This window comes from Tasmannia lanceolata, unplaced genomic scaffold (assembly GCF_043159265.1).
Source record: "Tasmannia lanceolata isolate RefF3 unplaced genomic scaffold, GAP_Taslan_0.1 ptg000016l, whole genome shotgun sequence".
Lineage (NCBI taxonomy): Eukaryota > Viridiplantae > Streptophyta > Magnoliopsida > Canellales > Winteraceae > Tasmannia > Tasmannia lanceolata.
In genome coordinates, this window is record NW_027518693.1 from 7,851,649 (window position 1) to 7,873,178 (window position 21,530).

Below are 21,530 nucleotides of genomic sequence, written 5' to 3' on the forward strand. Positions count from 1 at the left end.
ACAAACTGAAATATTTTACATAAACAAAAATTTGTGTATTATGGGTTTCACATAAACATTTTGTGGGCGGGCATGATCCCTAATTCGGGAAAAAAATACATACCACCGGAGAGAGAAGAAGCGCACGTGTCCATCCGCATGTCTCCGTTCTGGTGTTTGAGCCTCATTTAGAAAAAAAAAACACCCAGAATGAAACGAAAATGGTTCGATCTGGAGGGATTTGCTTTGTTCTTCAAATGTTTTTAATCAGGGCTGTAAGTTCATAGCGTATTCTGGTAGGCGTATTAGGTTCTGGCTTGATGCATGGTGCGCAAATGAGACCTTGGGATCGCTATTTCCAGATTTACTAAGAGTGGCTGCAGATAAGAATGTTTTCGTGTGCGACTGTTTTGAAAGAGTGGATCAAAAAGTGATTTGGTGTCCACGATTTAGAAGGAATTTTTTTGAAAGAGAACTAGAGGATTTATCTTCCTTGTTTGAGCTACTTGAGAAATGCTATATTAAGAAATTCGGTGAGGATAAAAGAATATGGATTTGGAATTCATCCGGAAACTTCTCCGTGAAATCTGCATATGCTAAGTTTGTTCCGGACGTTGAGGATTCTTTTGTGGCTAAGGTTTGGTCCTTTCATTGCCCCCTAGAGTGTCTTTTTTTGGTTGGTCAGTAAGTAGCGGGCGTATCCAAACCATTGAGTTTCTGAGAAGAAGGGGTTTATGCTTGATTGATCATTGTCCATTATGTCTGGAGGATGGCGAATCTATTGATCACTTGTTCATACATTGTAAAGTAGTAAGGATGATATGGGTTTAGTTTTAGCACGATTTGGTATCCAATGGGTTTTTCCTCAATCAGTACCTATGCTTTTGGACGGCTGGGAATTTGTCCCTTGGAAAAAGAAAGGGAAGGTACTGTGGAGGATTTGCCTTTTAGCTCTATGATGGTCGGTCTGGAAAGAAAGAAATGGCAGGGTTTTCGAGGGCACAACCACTTCATCCTTCAGTATTTATCAGAGGATTATAGCTATGTCTATCCAATGGGCGAAGAGTCTTCCTATGTTCAGATTCGTGTCGGCTTATGATCTGTGGGAAAGGTGGGATGTCATTTGTATGGAAGGGTTAAATAGGCAGAAGATCGTTCAGAAGTGGGTTACGTCGCCTTTGGGCTTTAGTAAACTGGATGTGGATGGAGCATCCTTCGGAAACCCGGGGTCTTCAGGTGTTGGAGGCCTGATAATGGACAATGTAGGGACTGTGGAGTGGGCATTCTTTGGACCAAATGGGATTTCAGATTCGTCAGAGGCGGAAGTAAAAGCAGCATACTATGGTATCCTTCACATTGAAAGACCTGTCATGAATAAAGTTGTTGTGGAAGGGGATTCCTCTAATGTTATTAGTTGGATTGCTGGTAAAGCTCCTCCCCCTTGGAGATTTCTCAGCCTTATTGAGGAGATGTTGGACTGGGTGACAGGGTCGGAGATTTCTTTTGCCCATGTTAGAAGATCAGCCAATGAAGAAGCTGACGGTCTAGCCAAGTCTGGGGTCATTAGGCAGGGTTTAGAGTGGTTCGATTATCTACCACCTTAATTGTATTGTGTCTCGCTGATGTGTGTTTCTCTTCTTTCTGTTGTCCCGTTGTATTCCGAGGACCAACTCGGTTCCATTTAATCAATATATCTCGCCATTTCAAAAAAAAAAAAAGAAACGAAAATGGTTTCCTTTCTCTTCCAAATCCTTGTTCCTTTTTTGGGGATGTGGATTTGGAGGCGATAAATCTGGGAATACTAAATAGTTTCCAAATCGGTTCATTTTCCATGGGTTTGGAATTGGAAAAATCCAGCACTAAATGGAAGGGTTATATGTGATATGGGAAATTTAATAGAAAAATTATTTAAAACGTGAAGAGGAAACCAATGCACTATATTTGTGGAAATAAATTATGGAAGAATAAACGCAACAGATAAGCTATGAAAATTAATTAGGGATGCGTAGAAAACGTCATGTGTAGAAAACGTTTTAGAATTTGGAATGCTAATTCGGTATTTAATTTTGGAAAGCTGAGGGTGTGACACGTGGCAGATGGTAGCGGTGGGTCCAGACGGGTCTGGACCCACCGTCTTTAACTCTGCATGACACCCACCGATACAGTTCCCAAAATACGCAGATGGTAGCGGTGGGTTCAGACGGGTCCTACAATAAACTAGAAATGCAACATGGACTTTTTTGTCCCCTACAACCTTTCTAAGTTTGGCCAAGCAAATCCACACGTATGCCAACGCCAGCGCAACGACGAGTAATGGGTTGGTTTCTGACTCGGTTCGACTAGGGCCAAGACCAATGTATGAGCCTCTCGATATTTGTCCGAGTCAGCACAAATGTGGCTCGAACTACCTCTCGGTCTGCGGTCTTTTTTACCACAAACTCTTCCATTCTATCTTTGACTTTCGGTTTTTCCATCTCTTTAAAGTAATTTCTCTCAATCTTTTTAAACTTGCCGCCACAGTCCTGTCCAATATCGGGGGCTCTGTAATAATCAAGAGATCTCCGCCGGATTGACAGATGGACGCCCAGGATTTCCTATGCTGCCCCCATCGGCGGTTGCGTGGTGGATCAACATTCTGATGGAGATGCCAGCGTTGGGAAATACGGTGATTTGCTAGGAGAGTACGGGTTTTTTTGGGCATTGGACTGGGTTCGAAGAGAAGGGACTAGAGGATGGAATTCTATTACATCTCGGGGGTGGTTTGTAGTGAGTTTGTAGAAATCAGAATCTGACTTTGCCAGGGTTAAAGAGACTGAGTCGTCGTTTATGTAACGAGTCTCGTGGTGGCCTGTTTGTGGGGAGAGAGCGAGATTTCCGGCGAGAGGGTAGAAGAGTTGGAGAGGGAGTTTTTAAGGTTGGGAAGGGTGGTTTGTAGGAAGTGAGTTGTGGGGAGTGGGTGTTCTTAAAAGAAGACTATTTTGACTGGGGTTAATTGCAGCCATAGGATGTCGAAGAAGGTGAGCGTGACGGAGGTGTCGGCGACCGAGCCTGGTGGCGGAGAGACTTGAGTCTGCTTGAGCACTTACATCGTGTGGGGTGAAGCCATGACGAGAGAGAGAGAGAGAGAGAGAGAGAGAGTTATGTGCATATAATAATGATGCATATGGGTATAATCTAATTATTATCTAGTTGTGGAAATGTGTTTTTATAGTTATGGGTGTTAGTTATGGTGTATGTGTTTAGGGTAGTGGGTGTTAGTTGTTGATGGTGTGTGTTGTAAGTGGGGAAGTTGATGGGTGAAGTGTAACTACTTTGTGTTAGCATTTAAGTAGTTGTATTATAATGAAATGAGGAAGAAAATGAATTTTAAAACAGCAAAGGCAACTTTGTTTTGGAGGGTCATGGTTCCTCTCGAATTGAGCCATTAGGAGGTCGGGTTGCCTCGAATCAACCCCTTTCCCCCCCTTTTCTATTTTCTTTTTGTTTAATTATGTTACGACCAATTAGGCACGTAACAAATTGGTATCACAGCGAGGTAGATCTTGCGCCATGGCTACACCATTAGAACTTTTGGAATCCCTATGCGATGATTTTCGACAAATCAAAGTGAAGTTTTTAAAAATGATGGAGGAGCACTTGCGAATCACGGAAGGCTTGGAAAAAATCATCATCAAAGAGATCAAAGAAATACGTAAAGACCGAGAAAAGTTAAATCTTGAGAAAGTTGATTCTCACGTAGTGAAAATTGTGAAAATCAGTGGCAACGAGGATGAAAAATTATATTCCTTTCCAACTTTGAGAGCAATAAATTTTGAAAGCGAGGTTCAAAAGATCACGGTCGTTACTTTTGAAGAATACAGAGATCTAACGTTGACTTTGTTTCTCAATCGAAGTGTGCCCAACAAGATTTGGGACCCTGACGGAATACCATCTTTTCTACAGTAATTCGACCTTGAGGACAAGGTCGATTCTAAGGGGGAAGGAATGTTATGTGCATATAATAATGGTGCATATGGGTAGTTAATTATAATCTAGTTGTGGGAATATGTTTTTACAGTTATGGGTGTCAGTTATGGTGTATGTGTTTAGGGTAGTGGGTGTTAGTTGTTGATGGTGTGTGCTGTAAGTGGGGAAGTGGATGGGTGATGTGTAACTACTTTGTGTTAGCATTTAAGTAGCTGTAATATAATGAAATGAGGAAGAAGATGAATTTTAAAACAGCAAAGGCAACTTTGTTTTGGAGGGTCATGGTTCCTCTCGAATTGAGCCATTATGAGGTCCGGTTGCCTCGAATCAACCCCTTTCTCCCTCCTTTCTATTTTTTTTTTTGTTTAATTCTGTTACGGTCAATTAAGCACGAGAGAGAGAGAGAGAGAGAGAGAGAGAGAGAGAGAGAGAATAATATATAGATGAACTTTTTCTAATGAGAGAGAGAGAGAGGAAGAGAGAGCTTCCTCCCCCTTACTAGGTTGGTGTTTTATGTTGCTTTCTTCTTCTTATTGTTTCTATTGCCTTGATCATCTCACTTGTCTGGGCCTCTCTGTTCTGCCTTCCTTTCATTTTTTTAATTCATTGGCATTCAAATAAAAAAAAGGGAAATGATACTCCCCCGCCCTCCTCCCCCCCTAAATGGATAAAATCGCCCCCTTTAACGGTTTTTGTGAGAAGGGTCATTGCTTGAGGATAAATTCCTTGGCGGCTTGGCCTTTAAAACTTAACGGATAACGTTAAAGGGGGCATTTTATCCGTCAGAGGGGGGAATACTTCCCTAAAAAAAAGAGTGCAAGACAGCCACTAGAAATATGTGGCAGATGTAGAGTTTTTTCTAATACAATAATGTTAATTGTAGGAAAATAATAGGAAGAAAACTACCTTAAGAGCTCATTATGGAGCAAAATCCATTCCCCATTAGACAATTCTAACCCTGCCAGATGCGAAAAATACGTAGCCAGTACGGTTTGTGTTTCAAGAAAGCCTCTACAAATCAGAGTGTTAGAATCGTCCAGTTATGTTAGATTTTGCTCACGGCAACCCACTTGAACTTTTACGGTTTTGCCCATGCATATTTTTCTTGGAGAGCTGCTAGGAAGAGGGAACTCGGTCTTGTTAACGAAACTAAACCCTTAAACATGGTTATTTTCGTCATTGTAGGCGTCTTACCAACCCGGAGTTCCATTTTTCGAATTGTATTCTTGTTTGTAGCGTGCATGCACCATTGAAGAACCACATATATAAGTGGTTAGACAAGTTCATTGTCGGTATCAATAGTGATGAACATATGAAGACATTCATGTAGGGCACGTTTGACTACCACATGTATTTTTATTTTTATTTTTCTCTTGGAGTATTAGCTTACCCAATGGTGAGGGAGGATGGGAGACTGATAGACAGGAGAGGGAATGAATGAGGAGTATAAGAAAAGACCCAAAAACCATAAAACAAAAAACTTCACCCAAAATATGACTGATCTTTTCCTAGTTTTTAGCCAGTACTCGCACACTCTTCATGAAAAGAAATTCATGGTTACAACTTGCAAGGCATGGCCGTATGTGGAACCAAGACTTTTTCTTATAAGATGAGAGTACAAAAAATCAACTAAACCCTAAACAAGACTTGAAGTATTAAGGACCTGGATCACACGATTAACTCTCTTTTTTATGGGTTCACACGATTAACTTGCTGTTCTAACCTGATCAGCAGTAAGCACCTTTTAGAAAGGAGCCTACAAATCCCTCTTTCATAATATATATAATGATTGTGAGCTTGAAACTCATATAGCTTATATGAGCTTGAGGGCCCAAACACACGTGGGCCACATTGTTAGGATGATCTAAAGCATTCATTTGAAAGGCACTTACATAGATAAGGTGTGTACAAAAAATTAGCTCCATAGGATCATCCTAACCCATCCAAAAGTGGAGAGCAAAATGGACAGACACCGTTTGCCACAAATATGCCCATTTTTGCCCTCCGCTTTTGGAGGGGTTAGGATAATCCAATGGAGCCGATTTTTGGTACACACCCTATCTATGATGGGGCCTTGCAAATGAATGGTCTGGATCACCACATAAAATGTGGGACCCATGTGTTTGGGCCCTCAAGCTCATATAAGCTATATGAGCTTCAAGCTCACAATCATTTTCCTTATAGATCATCCTAACCCATCTTTGCCCTCCGCTTTTGGAGGGGTTAGGATAATCCAATGGAGCCGATTTTTGGTACACACCCTATCTATGCTGAGGCCTTGCAAATGAATGGTTTGGATCACCACATAAAATGTGGGACCCATGTGTTTGGGCCCTCAAGCTCATATAAGCTATATGAGCTTCAAGCTCACAATCATTTTCTTATATATATATATATATATATATATATATATATATGAGGAAATTGTTGGTGAGCTTAAGCTCACCAAACTTATGGTGAGCTAGCTTGCCCAATCACGTGGGTCCCACATGTTCTGTGGTGATCCAAACCATTCATTTGCAAGGCCTTATCATAGATAGGGGGTGTACCAAAAATCATCCTAACCCCTCCATTTGTGGAGGACAAAAATGGGCAGATTTGTGTCTGTCCATTTTTGTCCTCCACAAATGGAGGGGTTAGGATGATCCTATGGAGCTGATTTTTGGTACACCCCCCATCTATGAAAGGGACTTTCAAATGAATGGTTTGGATCATCCTAACAAAGTGGGCCCCATGTGATTGGGCAAGCTAGCTCACCAACAGTTTCCTCTCTCTCTCTCTCTCTCTCTCTCTCTCTCTCTCTATATATATATATATATATATATATATATATATATATATATATATATATATATTGTGAGCAAAAATGGGCAGATTTGTGGCAAATGATGTCTGTCCATTTTGCCCTCCACTTTTGGATGGGTTAGGATGATCCTATGAAGCTGATTTTTTTTTACACACCTTATCTATGTAAGGGCCTTTCAAATGAATGGTTTGGATCATCTTAACAATGTGGGCCCACATGTGTTTGGGCTCTCAAGCTCATATAAGCTATATGAGCTTCAAGCTCACAATCATTTTCCCTATATATATATATATATATATATATATATATATATATATATATATATATATATAGAGAGAGAGAGAGAGAGAGAGAGAGAGAGAGGTCCCAGCCGTGAAATGCCTGCGATGGTCCCCTAGCAAATCACTTTCTCCTTAAATATACACTACAAGAAAATTGTTGGTCTTTATTGGCGGTTAATTACAATTTTTGTTTATAGGGAAGTGATGTACCCACCCCTTTTGATTATTTCAAACTTCATGTCAGAAGGATTCAATGGTGCAGATTGCCACACGTACACTGTTGATGGGTGTCCCAACTAATCAAAAGGGGCGGATATATCATTTCCCTTCTTTATAATTTGTCCAAATTTTGTGGTATTGAATTCGTGAAATTTGTGACGACACATATATGTTTAACGGGCAGATAATGGATCCTTTACCTAGACCGCTGGTAAAAACCTTTTTTCCTGCGGTGAGAACTAACGAGCATTGCAGAAGGCTTTCATACCACTTTACGAAGGGTTTCGATTATAGAATAAGTGGGCCTACTTGTATTCGTACATGCTCATAATTTTCTTTTTTCCATTCGGTATCTATCATAAGACCTTGATAATGTAATCCATTTTTAGAAGTAAACATTTCACGTAACCACTGAAAAGGGGTGTCTCCATTTGTAATCCCATTGGTGGGTTTAATGGGACCCATAAATTTTAATGTGAATTATGAGCTGTTTGCTTGCATCAATAAATTTTGGCTAATTAATATTCCCAAGCCAATCATTCGGAACTGCCCACCAAGTTTGACTCGACCAAGATAACCAATTAATTATGCCAAAAACTTGCTCTCAAAGGGGTGTAAACGAGCCGGCCGAGCCTGTCCAAGCTCGGCTCTGCTTGGCTCGTTAAGCTCAAAAGCTCGGCTCGGGCTCGGCTCGGCTCGGTCAAGCTTGCGAGCGGCTCGCGAGCCTTACCGAGCTCGGGTTATATTAAGTTCACACCCCTCATCTTCCCTGGACAGCCCTATCTAGTGTAATTTGACTACTTTTTTACACTATGGGGGGTGATACAAGTAACAAATGGGGTTCCAAAAATGAAGTGACATATTTTGCCTCCCCTTTCACTCCCTGGACAACCCTTTTAGTGTATATATTAATATATAATATATATATTTAAATATATTAAATTCTTAACGAGCCGAACCGAGCCGAGCCGAGCCTGGCCTAAATCGGGCTCGGCTCGTTAAGGATTCGAGCCGAGCTCGAGTGAGCTTCCGACCCCGAGCCAAAATTGACACCCTTAGCTCCCAGTACACCATGGAGTAAGGATTTATCACTCCTGCAAGTTCAGTAAATTAGGTGCAGTCATTGCATTTATTGACTGTTAAACTTCACTACATCTACAGTGGAACTGGCACGCCATTCTTGGCTTTCCTTCTACTTGCCAAATATATCGTAAGACTTACTCTTTGCTTCATATGGTTTTAACTTTATGCTTCTCTTAAGGTTTTTTCCCTAATTCTTACATAATTTGATGTAACAGGAGAAGAAGAGAAAGAACTTTAATTTTCTGGGTGGCTGTGATTGCCCCTTTCACCTCTGCTGTTCTATCCACTTTTTTTTTTGTATATATCACTTACAGCATGATGTTCAAATTCTAAGTTCTCAATTTTGAATTGATCGAAAACTATTTTGTTTTTGAAAACTTAAGGGAAGTGTTTTATTGAATTCTCGTGTCACAGACTCACAATAAGACTCATTTCACGTAACCACTAAAAGGGGACGTCTTTATTTAGCAAATGATACGAGAGCTCGTTCTTACATATACCAAATCACGTTTTGCTAGCTATGACTAAAATACACCTTTGTGAGAACTGAGAAGTATAAATTTTCCAATATTAGAGATGAATTCCGGCAACCAGGGACAACTGGAATCTCTCCCGGTGTCCTATAGCATTTGTTTGAGAACTAAACCCTTAAACAAGGGTATTTTTGTCGTTGTAGGCATCATTTTATTTCCCACCAGAAAGTTTGTTTTTGGAAGTGTTTTCCTGTTTGTGATGCGCATTCAATGACATTTGTGGTTTAAGAGCACATATGATCATTAAGTATAAGGTGAATGTAGATCGTTATCAACTGGTGATAGAAAATTTCTAGGCAAATGAAGACATGTATGTGAAATCAGAGTTTTTATATGGTGTAAGGCCTTACAAATTTAATACTCTGCGACTCGGCCCGGACCTTGGCCGAGTCGACGCGGATTTGAAGTTGCTGCGTTTTGGAGTCTCGGACTCGCCGAGTCCCTGCTGAGTTTTGGCCATTTCCAACACCTCGCTGCTGCAATGCAAGGTTTTAAATTTTGACGGAAATCCAAAATCGAAATTTTGGGTTTTGGTAGAGACCGAAACCGAAATTGGGATAAGTCGAAACGTTACATAATTTCGACCGAAATTTAAGGAATATCGCTAAAAAATCTAAATTTTATCCCTTCTTTAATAAATTATCGAAATTTCTGTAATTTCGGACGGGATAAAATATTACTTTTCCTATTTCGACGGATTTAGAAAGATTTCGAAATTTCTCTTGAAATTTCGGTTTTGGTGAGGACCGAAACGCATTCCGAAACCCAAATTTAAAACCTTGCTGCAATGATGTCAAACCCATGAGGTCCCCAGTAAAAGAAAATGGTGTCCCAAGGATATAACCTCTTTTTTCATTATTTTTTAAAGGATGCTTGTGTTTAACACAAACTCGAAAATGGTGTCCCAAGGATATAACCTCTTTTTTCATTATTTTTTAAAGGATGCTTGTGTTTAACACAAACGCACCTTGTCTTATTATAATCAATGGGCTGTTGAGGCTTCTTGGAAACTATAATAGCTTTTGACAGCTGGTTAAATAATAAAAGACAAGGTGAGTCTGTCTCATTATTAAACAATGGTAATGTGAATATCATAGCTTATTCCCACATGGTGATGATCTTTACCATTCATTTGGTGTGCCCTACTTGGTTTGGATTTTTGTATTTTATTCATTTAAAATTTAAGACTGATTGACCGCGTCAACCGCATTATTGGCCGTGTCCACGCCGAGTCGACAAAGATTTTCTTCGGCTGTGTTCTGCGTCACATCGGTGTTGTTAAACACTGCTTACAACTATACTGTCGACGTATACCCTTAATATTTGATCCAACAGCAGCTCACTTTTTGAGAAGCTGTTGTTGGATCAAATATCAGCTGCTATTGGATCAAATATCAAGGGTGGTACGTCCACCGTATAGTTGTAAGGCTTTACGCCACGTACGGTGAAATCAACACTATTTTCGTTTGGGTTTTGTTAAGGAGTGCCCCCGAACGTGGCTCGAACTCGTTAACAAAACCCTTTTCGTTTTGAAAACTTAATGGGAAGTGTTTTCTTAAGTTCTCGTGTCCCAAATAATAGTCATAAGGAATTAATACTGCTCTTGATGTCTAAAAGGTGAACCACAGAAAGAAGGATATTAAATCCCTCCTTTCAATACAATAAGACCCATTTCACGTAACCACTAAAAGGGTACGTCTTTATATTAGCAAATGATACGAGAGGTCGTTCTTACATATACCAAACATGTGAAACACCGGTCCATAGAAAATGAAAACGTGCAATAGGGGCGTGGATATCAAAACGGAGGATATGTAAGTGCAACCCAAGGGGCTGTTTGGATACGCAGATTTTTGAATCCTGGATTTCCTTAAATAACTGTCTGCTTTGCTTCCTTTTAGAATCGATTTTAAATAAGAAATCCAAGTTTTAGAAATCTCTCCCCCATCCTTAGATTCTTAAAACCTAGAAATATGGCATGATCTCCTACTCTCTTGCTGGGGAAAGAAGGGCGAGAAATCAGTAAACGACAGCTGGTTTCCTTATCTCGTCTCACTCCTACGATTTTTGAGGAAATCCAGAATTCTAAAATCTGCGCATCCAAATGGCCCCTAAGTAAGAACTTTGAGGCCCTCCTCAAAGATTGAAGCAAAATCAATCTGTTCTTGTTTTGGTAAAGCCAGCCCAATCTCCAGCCCACCTTCCTCGTCCGTCGTCTCGGCTAGTGACATGGCACTCGATCCCTCTATCGATATCACCTCAATTTTCCTTGGCCCACCCCATCCGAAATCTGTCTCGTAGTCACGAAATCTGGGCGAACCGGCCACTGATAGGGCCAACTCGCCCGATAAAGATAATGTTTTCGGAATCCAAAGCTCAGCATCTTTCAAAACCTCCTCGTCCATTCCTTTTATCGCTTTCCGAATCGCTTCCGACCCTACCACCAACCCGTTCTCTCCACCGAGTTCACTCGCCTTTGACTCGGCGAAACACGCGCCTAGACAATTCCCAAAATACGCAGAGGGTAGCGGTGGGTCTAGATGGGTCCTACAATCAACAGCAAATACAACATGGACTTTTTTTTCCCGACCAACTTTCGAAGTTTGACTATGCAAACCCACACATACGCATAAGTTAGCACGAACGACGAGTAACGGTAGGGTTTTTCGACTCGGGCCAAGACCCACTGCCTAAGCCTCTCGATATCTGACCGAGCCAGCACGAACGTGGCTCGAACCACCTCCTGATCATGAGTCTTCTTTATCTCGAACTCTTTCACTCTATCCTTGACGTTAATTTTTTCCATCTCTATGAAGTAATTTCTCTGGATCTGTTCGAAACGTTTAGCCACAGTTCTATCGATGATAGGGGGAGATGTAATAACCGAGAGATCTCGGGGGTGGTTTGTAGTGAGTTTGTAGAAATCAGAATCTGACTTTGCCAGGGTTAAAGAGACTGAGTCGTCGTTTATGTAACGAGTCTCGTGGTAGCCTGTTTGTGGGGAGAGAGTGAGATTTCCGGCGAGAGGGTAGAAGAGTTGGAGAGGGAGTTTTTAAGGTTGGGAAGGGTGGTTTGTAGGAAGTTAGTTGTGGGGAGTGGGTGTTCGTAAAAGAAGACTATTTTGACTGGGGTTAATTGCAGCCATAGGATGTCGAAGAAGGTGAGCGTGACGGAGGTGTCGGCAACCGAGCCTGGTGGTGGAGAGACTTGAGTCTGCTTGAGCACTTACACCGTGTGGGGTGAAGCCATGACGAGAGAGAGAGAGAGAGAGAGAGAGAGAGAGAGAGTGTGTTATGTGCATATAATAATGGTGCATATAGGAAGTTATAATCTAATTATTATCTAGTTGTGGGAATGTGTTTTTATAGTTATGGGTGTTAGTTATAGTGTATGTGTTTAGGGTAGTGGGTGTTAGTTGTTGATGGTGTGTGTTGTAAGTGGGGAAGTTGATCGGTGAAGTGTAACTACTTTGTGTTAGCGTTTAAGTAGTCATATTATAATGAAATGAGGAAGAAAATGAATTTTAAAACAGCAAAGGCAACTTTGTTTTGGAGGGTCATGATTCCTCTCGAATTGAGCCATTAGGAGGTCGGGTTGCCTCGAATCAACCCCTTTCTCCCCCTTTTCTATTTTCTTTTTGTTTAATTCTGTTACGGCCAATTAGGCACGTAACAAATTGGTATCAGAGCGAGGTAGATCTTGCGCCATGACTACACCATTAGAGCTTTTGGAATCCCTACGCGATGATTTCCGACAAATCAAAGTGAAGTTTTTTAAAATGATGGAGGAGCACTTGCAAATCACGGAAGGCTTGGAAAAAATCATCATCAAAGAGATCAAAGAAATACGTAAAGACCGAGAAAAGTTAAATCTTGAGAAAGTTGATTCTCACGTAGAGAAAATTGTGAAAATCAGTGGCAACGAGGATGAAAAATTATATTCCCTTCCAACTTTGAGAGCAATAAATTTTGAAAGCGAGGTTCAAAAGATCACGGTCGTTACTTTTGAAGAATATGGAGATCTAAAGTTGACTTGGTTTCTCAATCGAAGTGTGCCCAACAAGATTTGGGACCCTGATGGAATACCATCTTTTCTACAGTAATTCGACCTTGAGGACAAGGTCGATTCTAAGGTGGAAGGAATGTTATGTGCATATAATAATGGTGCATATGGGTAGTTAATTATAATCTAATTATTATCTAGTTGTGGGAATATGTTTTTACAGTTATGGGTGTCAGTTATGGTGTATGTGTTTAAGGTAGTGGGTGTTAGTTGTTGATGGTGTATGCTGTAAGTGGGGAAGTGGATGGGTGATGTGTAACTACTTTATGTTAGCATTTAAGTAGCTGTATTATAATGAAATGAGGAAGAAGATGAATTTTAAAACAGCAAAGGCAACTTTGTTTTGGAGGGTCATGGTTCCTCTCGAATTGAGTCATTATGAGGTCCGGTTGCCTCGAATCAACCCCTTTCTCCCTCCTTTCTATTTTTTTTTGTTTAATTCTGTTACGGTCAATTAAGCACGTAATAGAGAGAGAGAGAGAGAGAGAGAGAGAGAGAGATAATAATATATAGATGAACTTTTTCTAATGAGAGAGAGAGAGAGAGAGAGAGAGAGAGAGAGAGAGAGAGAGATTCCTCCCCCTTACTAGGTTGGTGTTTTATGTTGCTTTCTTCTTCTTATTGTTTTTATTGCCTTGATCATCTCACTTGTCTGGGCCTCTCTGTCCTGCCTTCCTTTCATTTTTTTAATTCATTGGCATTCAAATAAAAAAAAGGGAAATGATACTCCCCCGCCCTCCTCCCCCCTTAAATGGATAAAATCGCCCCCTTTAACGGTTTTTGTGAGAAGGTTCATTGCTTGAGGATAAATTCCTTGGCGGCTTGGCCTTTAAAACTTAACGGATAACGTTAAAGGGGGCATTTTATCTGTCAGAGGGGGGAATACTTCCCTAAAAAAAAAGAGTGCAAGACAGCCACTAGAAATATGTGGCAGATGTAGAGTTTTTTCTAATACAATAATGTTAATTGTAGGAAAATAATAGGAAGAAAACTACCTTAAGAGCTCATTATGGAGCAAAATCCATTCCCCATTAGACAGCTCTAACCCTGCCAGATGCGAAAAATACGTAGCCAGTACGGTTTGTGTTTCAAGAAAGCCTCTACAAATCAGAGTGTTAGAATCGTCCAGTTATGTTAGATTTTGCCCACGGCAACCCACTTGAACTTTTACGGTTTTGCCCATGCATATTTTTCTTGGAGAGCTGCTAGGAAGAGGGAACTCGGTCTTGTTAACGAAACTAATTAAACCCTTAAACATGGTTATTTTCGTCATTGTAGGCGTCTTACCAACCTGGAGTTCCATTTTTGGAATTGTATTCTTGTTTGTGACGTGCATGCACCATTGAAGAACCACATATATAAGTGGTTAGACAAGTTCATTGTCGGTATCAATAGTGATGAACATATGAAGACATGCATGTAGGGCACGTTTGACTACCACATGTATTTTTATTTTTTTTTCTCTTGGAGTATTAGCTTACCCATTGGTGAGGGAGGATGGGAGACTGATAGACAGGAGAGGGAATGAATGAGGAGTATAAGAAAAGACCAAAAAACCAGAAAACAAAAAATTTCACCCAAAATATGACTGATTTTTTCCTAGTTTTTAGCCACTACTCGCACACTCTTCATGAAAAGAAATTCATGGTTGCAACTTGCAAGGCATGGCCGTATGTGGAATCAAGACTTTTTCTTATAAGATGAGAGTACAAAAATTAACTAAACCCTAAACAAGACTTGAAGTATTAAGGGCCTGGATCACACGATTAACTTGTTCTAACCTGATCAGCAGTAAGCACCTTTTAGAAAGGAGCCTACAAATCCGTCTTTCATAATATATATATATATATATATATATATATATATATATATATATATATATATATATATATATATATATATATATATATATACATATGAGAAAACGGTTCCTACACATGTGTAGAGAGTTCTCTACACACTAGCTTAAAATACAGTGGGGGCCCACATTGTTTGGGTGATCCAAGCCATCCATTTTAAAGGCCCTCACATAGATAGGGTGTCTACAAAAAATCAGATTCATAGGATCATCCCAACCCTACGATTTGTGGAGGTAAAATGGATGTCTTTAAACCTTCACAAATTAGTCCATTTTTTGCCTCCATAGTTCGAATGGTTAGGATGATCCTATGGATCTGATTTTTTGTGGACACCCTATCTATGTGAGGGCCTTAAAAATGAATGGTTTGGATTACCCAAATAATGTGGCCCCCACTGTATTTTAAGCTAGTGTGTAGATAAGTTATCTACACATATGTGTAGGAACCATTCTCTCTCTCTCTCTCTCTCTCTCTCTATATATATATATATATATATATATATGAGGAAAATGATTGTGAGCTTGAAGCTCATATAGCTTATATGAGCTTGAGGGCCCAAACACATGTGGGCTCACATTGTTAGGATGATCCAAATCATTCATTTGAAAGGCCCTTACATAGATAGGGTGTGTACAAAAAATCAGCTCCATAGGATCATCCTAACCCATCCAAAAGTGGAGGGCAAAATGGACAGACACTGTTTGCCACAAATTTGCCCATTTTTTCCCTCCGCTTTTGGAGGGGTTAGGATGATCCAATGGAGCTAGTTTTTGTTACACACTCTATCTATGATGGGGCCTTGCAAATGAATGGTTTGGATCACCACAAAAAATGTGGGACCCATGTGTTTGGGCCCTCAAGCTCATATAAGCTATATGAGCTTCAAGCTCACAATCATTTTCCTCTCTATATATATATATATATATATATATATATATATATATATATATATATATAGAGAGAGAGAGAGAGAGAGAGAGAGAGAGAGAGGAAAAGGATTGTACGCTCGAGTGTACCTAACCTTAGGTACGCTTGAGTGCCAAATCACATGGGTCGCACATTTTTTTTGGTCATCTAAACCATTCATTTGCAAGGCCCCATCATAGATAGGGTGTGTACCAAAAATCAGCACCATTGAATCATCCTAACCCCTCCAAAACTGGAGGGCAAAATGGGCAGATTTGTGGACAAACAATGTCTGTCCATTTTAACCTCCACAAATGGATGGGTTAGGATGATCCTATGGAGCTGATTTTTGGTATGCACCCTATCTATGATGGGGCCTTGCAAATGAATGGTTTAGATGACCAAAAAAAATGTGGGACCCATGTGATTTGGCACTCGAGCGTACCTAAGGTTAGGTACACTCGAGCGTACAATCATTTTCCTCATATATATATATATATAGAGTTAAGTGAAGCTACACATACGTGTAGCTAACTTAGCTACACTTACGGCTTAAATACAATGGGCCCACATTGTTTGGGCGATCCAAACCATTCATTTGATAGGCCCTCACATTGATAGGGTGTGCCCAAAAAATCAGCTCCTTTGGATGATCCCAACCCTTCAAACTGTGGAGGCAAAAATGGACAGATTTGTGAAGGTTTTTACACGTCCATTTTTGCCTCCACAAATCGTAGGGTTGGGATAATCCTATGGAGCTGATTTTTTGGGCACACCCTATCTATGTGAGGGCCCATCAAATGAATGGTTTTCATCACCCAAACAATGTGGGGCCCACTGTATTTTAAGCCGTCGGTGTAGCTAAGTTAGCTACACGTATGTGTAGCTACACTTTTCTCAAATATATATATATATATATATATATATATATATATATATATATATATATATATAGAGAGAGAGAGAGAGAGAGAGAGAGAGAGAGAGGTCCCAGCCGTGAAATGCCTGCGATGGTCCCTAGCAAATCACTTTCTCCTTAAATATACACTACAAGAAAATTGTTGGTCTTTATTGGCGGTTAATTACATTTTTTGTTTATAGGGAAGTGATGTACCCGCCCCTATTGATTATTTCAAACTTCATGTCAGAAGGATTCAATGGTGCAGATTGCCACACGTACACTGTTGATGGGTGTCCCAACTAATCAAAAGGGGCGGATATATCATTTCCCTTCTTTATAATTTGTCCAAATTTTGTGGTATTGAATTCGTGAAATTTGTGACGACACATGTATGTTTAACCGGCAGACAATGGATCCTTTACCTAGACCGCTGGTAAAAACCTTTTTTCCTGCGGTGAGTACTAACAAGCCTTGCAGAAGGCTTTCATACCACTTTACGAAGGGTTTCGATTATAGAATAAGTGGGCCTACTTGTATTCGTACATGCTCATAATTTTCCTTTTTCCATTCGGTATCTATCATAAGACCTTGATAATGTAATCCATTTTTAGAAGTAAACATTTCACGTAACCACAGAAAAGGGGTGTCTCTATTTATTAGTAAAAAACTAAACGAGAGATCGTTCTTACATTTACCAACCACGTGAAACAGCGATCCTTACAATACGAAAACATGCAATATGGGTGTGGATATCAAAACGGATAGGAAGATTTTTAATTGGGTTCCAGTGCACTCTAAGTAAAAATTTTGTGGCCCTCCTCAAATATAGAAGCCAAATCAACCTGTTCTTGTTTTGGTAAAGCCAGCCCAACCTCCAGCCCACCTTCTTCATCTCTGGTCTCTGTAAGCGACATAGCACACATTCCCTCTATCGATATCACCTCAATTTTCATGGGCTCACCCCATCCGAAATCCGTCTCGTAGTTGTGAAATCTCGGCGAATCGGCCACCGTTAAGACAAAATCGCCCGAAAAAGATAAAAATTTTGAAATCCAAAGCTCCGCGTCTTTCAAAACTTCCTCCTTCATTCCCCACATCGCTTTCTGAATCGCGTCCGACCCAACGACTAACCCGTTCTCTCCACCGAGTTCACTCGCCTTTAACTCGGCATGACACCCGCCGATACAGTTCCCAAAAAACGCAGAGGGTAGCGGTGGGTCCAGGCGGGTCCTACAATCAACTGGAAATGCAACATGGACTGTTTTGTCCCCTACAACCTTTCTAAGTTTGGCCAAGCAAATCCACATGTATGCCAACGTCAGCACGAACGCTGAGTAATGGGATGGTTTCTGACTCGGTTCGACTCGGGCCAAGACCCACTGTCTGAGCCTCTCGATATCTGTTCGAGTCAGCACAAATGTGGCTCGAACCATCTCTTGGTCTTCGGTCTTCTTTACCACGAACTCTTCCAGTCTATGTTTGACTTTAATTTTTTCCATCTCTTTAAAGTAATTTCTCTCGATCTGTTTTAAACGTGCCGCCAAAGTCCTGTCCATGATGGGGGGCTCGGTAATAACCGAGAGATCTCCGCCGGATCGACAAATGGACGCCCAGGATTTCCTGAAGTGGGCCATGCTGCGCCCATCGGCCGCTGCGTGGTGTATCGACATTCCTATAGATATGCCCGCATTGGGAAATACAGTGACTTGCAAGGCGACTAGTGGATTTTTTTCTGTGGCTGGGGTGGTTTGAAGTGGAGGGACGAGAGGATGGAATTCTGTTACATCTCGGGGGTGGTTTGTAGTGAGTTTGTAGAAATCGGAGTATGACTCAGCCACGGTTAAAGAGACCGAGTCACCGTCTATGTAATGGATCTCGTGGTTGGATGTTTGTAGGGAGAGAGTGAGATTTCCGGCGAGAGGGTAGAAAAGTTGGAGAGAGAGGGAGAGGGAGTTTTTAAGGTTGGGAAGGGTGGTTTGTAGGAAGTGAGTTGTGGGTAGTGGGTGTTCGTAAAAGAAAACCATTTGGACGGGGGTTGATTGTAGCCATATGATGTCGAAGAAGGTGAGGGTGAGGGAGGTGTCGGCGACTGAGCCAGGTGGCGGAGAGACTCGAGTCTTCTCGAGCACTTGCACCGTGTGGGGGCGTAGCCATGGAGAGAGAGAGAGAGAGAGAGAGAGAGAGAGAGAGAGAGAGAGAGAGAGATAATAATTAAGCAGATGAACTTTTCTGTTGTTTTATGTTGCTTTCTTCTTGTTGTTTTTATTGGCCTGAGCATCTCCATTGTCGGGACCTTTCTGTCTTTCCTTTCATTAATTTATTAAAGAGTGGAAGATGACGGCCATTAAAATTAGCAGCAGATGTAGAATTTTTTATACTATTTAAACAAAACGGACATAACTAGAATAATGTTAGTTGTAAGAAAATAATAGGAAGAAAACTACGTCCATGTTAGAATATGGGGGATCTCATCATTGGATTGTGTTGAAATTACACCGTTGGATAATCATTGTGGTAGATTAGGCAAGTTGGTCAAAGGAGGAACCTTTCTAGATTAGGCACCTAGATTAAATTAGTAACTAGATTAAATTAGAATATTCTAGTATTATCTCTTTCCATGTTTACCATGATCTTCTTTCTGTGTTCATCATGTAAGTGCTCTATATAAGCACCATTGACTCTCTTTGTAAAGTATCCAAGTTTAGTGAAATTATTAGAAAATTAACACAGATGGACGCCCAGGATTTCTTGAAGTGGGTCATGCTGCGCCCATGCGCAGCTGCGTGGTGTATCGTTATTCCAATGGAGATGCCGGCGTTGGGAAATATGGTGACTTGCAAGGCAAGTACGGGGTTTTTTTCGGCGTCGGACGGGGATCGAAGAGGAGGGACTAGAGGATGGAATTCTGTTACATCTCGGGGGTGGTTTGTAGAAATTGGAATCTGACTCGGCCACGGTTAAAGAGACTGAGTCACCGTCTATGTAACAGATCTCCTGGTTGCCTATTAATGGGGAAAGAGTGAGATTTCCAAGAGTTGGAGAGAGAGGGAGTGAGAGTTTTTAAGGTTGGGAAGCGTGGTTTGTAGGAAGTGAGTTGTGGGGAGTGGGTGTTGGTAAAACAAGACTAGTTGGATTGGGGTTAATTGCAGCCATAGGATGTCGAAGAAGGTGAGGGTGAGGGAGGTGTCGGCGACTGAGCCAGGTGGCGGAGAGACTCCAGTCTCCTCGAGCACTTGCATCTTGTGGGGCGTAGCCATGGAGAGAGAGGAAGAAGTAATAAATAGATGAACTTTTCCACTGAGTGAGAGAGAGAAAGACACAGCTTCCTCCCCCTTTATTAATTCATTGGCATTCAAATAAAAAAAAGTGTGCAAGAGTGCAAGACGACAGCCACTAAAAATAAGTGGCAAATGTAGAGTTTTTTCTACTACAATATTGTTAGTTGTAGGAAAATAATACATTCCCCATTGGACAATTCTAACCCTGCCTGATGCGAAATTACATAGCAAGTACGTTTTGTGTTTCAAGAAAGCTTCTACAATTCGGAGGGTTAGAATCGTCCGGTCATGTTAGATTTTGCTCACGGCAGCCCACTTGAACTTTTGCCCATGCATATTTTTTCTTAGAGGGCTGCTAGGAAGAGGGAACCCGGTTTTGTTAACGAAACTAAGGGTGTGTTTACCATTTGAAATGGCATTTTGGTTCAAAACGGTGTTTTGTCGGACAGCGTTTTCATGTTTGGTTGGCCAGATTAGAATGGTGTTTTAAACGGCAAACGGAGGTATTGTGTGGTTTGGTTGCAAATGCCCCAAAACGGAGTTTTATTGTAAAATGACAAAAAATGGCATTTGTTTTAGGGAAGTTGCAGAGAGAGAGAGAGGGGGCAGGAGTTAGGGAAAAAAAAAGGTGTAAAAATGGATTTTGGTGAGGGCAAACACATAAAAACACACAACACAAAAACTCTATTCAAAACGGCGTTTTGCAAACGGACCTCTCCCCTCCATTTGCAAAACGCCGTTTTGAGGGTTCAAAACGGTGTTTCAAACGGTACGCCAAACACACACTAAACCCTTAAACAGGGTTATTTTCGTCATTGTAGGCGTCTTACCAACCTGGAGTTCCATTTTTCGATTTTTTTTCTTGTTTTTGATGTGCATGAATCATTGAAGAACCACATATATATGTTTACACAAATTCATTGTTGGTATCAATAGTGACGAACAAATGAAGACATGTAGGGCACGCATGTATTTTTTTTCTTACCCAATGGTGAGGGAGGATGGGAGATGGATAAACAAGAGGGGGAAATAATGAAGAGAGTGTAAGAAAAAACCGAAAAACCAGGAAACAAAAAAGTTACGACCGATTTTTTACTGGTTTTTTAGCCAATTCTCTCACACACTCATGGAAAAAAAAATCATGGTTGTAAATGGCCGTTTGCGAAATCAAGACTTTATCTTATAAGATGGGAGTACAACAATCAACGAAGCCCTAAACAAGGCTTGAAGGATTAAAGGCCTGGATCACACGATTAAGTTGTTCTATCCGGATCTGATCAGCAGTAAGCATCTTTTGGAAAGGAGCGTACGAACCTTCTTTCATAATATATATGGGATTAATTTGCTAGGGACCTTCCTGGCTATTGCATGCGAGAGCAGCCACACAGGCTCACTTTACAATAGATTTTGTCTAATTCATTTAATTAATCTGAGGTGGGTGCCCTCACATGCTGTTGCCAGCCGTAAAATGCCTTTCTGCAATGGTCCCTAGCAAAGCAAATCCTTATTTATTAATTTTTTTTTATAATTTGAAGTGTTAATTTAGAGGTATTTAGTAAAAATAAGTTCTGCATTTTTTTTCTCAAAAGATTCATATTTCTATTGTTTTTTTTTCATGAATCTCTCTCCTGTATTAAGTCACCCTCTTCTCTTCCTT

At 40.7% G+C, this 21,530-nt stretch overlaps 1 protein-coding gene and 1 pseudogene across 1 annotated transcript; both read right to left on the minus strand.

The window, feature by feature from the left end:
• Positions 1–10,545: 10,545 nt before the first annotated feature.
• LOC143848831 (phenolic glucoside malonyltransferase 2-like) lies at positions 10,546–11,756 on the minus strand (annotated as a pseudogene).
• Positions 11,757–17,228: 5,472 nt separating this feature from the next.
• LOC143848813 (malonyl-coenzyme:anthocyanin 5-O-glucoside-6'''-O-malonyltransferase-like) lies at positions 17,229–18,749 on the minus strand. The gene has a single exon (XM_077357878.1). It carries the CDS (start codon positions 18,617–18,619, stop codon positions 17,390–17,392), a length of 1,230 nt encoding a protein of 409 aa, XP_077213993.1. The 5' UTR covers positions 18,620–18,749; the 3' UTR covers positions 17,229–17,389.
• Between the last annotated feature and the right edge of the window lie 2,781 nt (positions 18,750–21,530).

Coding starts and splice junctions, on each gene's coding strand:
- LOC143848813 (XM_077357878.1), bottom strand. CDS start 18,619: ATGGTTTTCTTTTACGAACACCCACTACCCACAACTCACTTCCTACAA.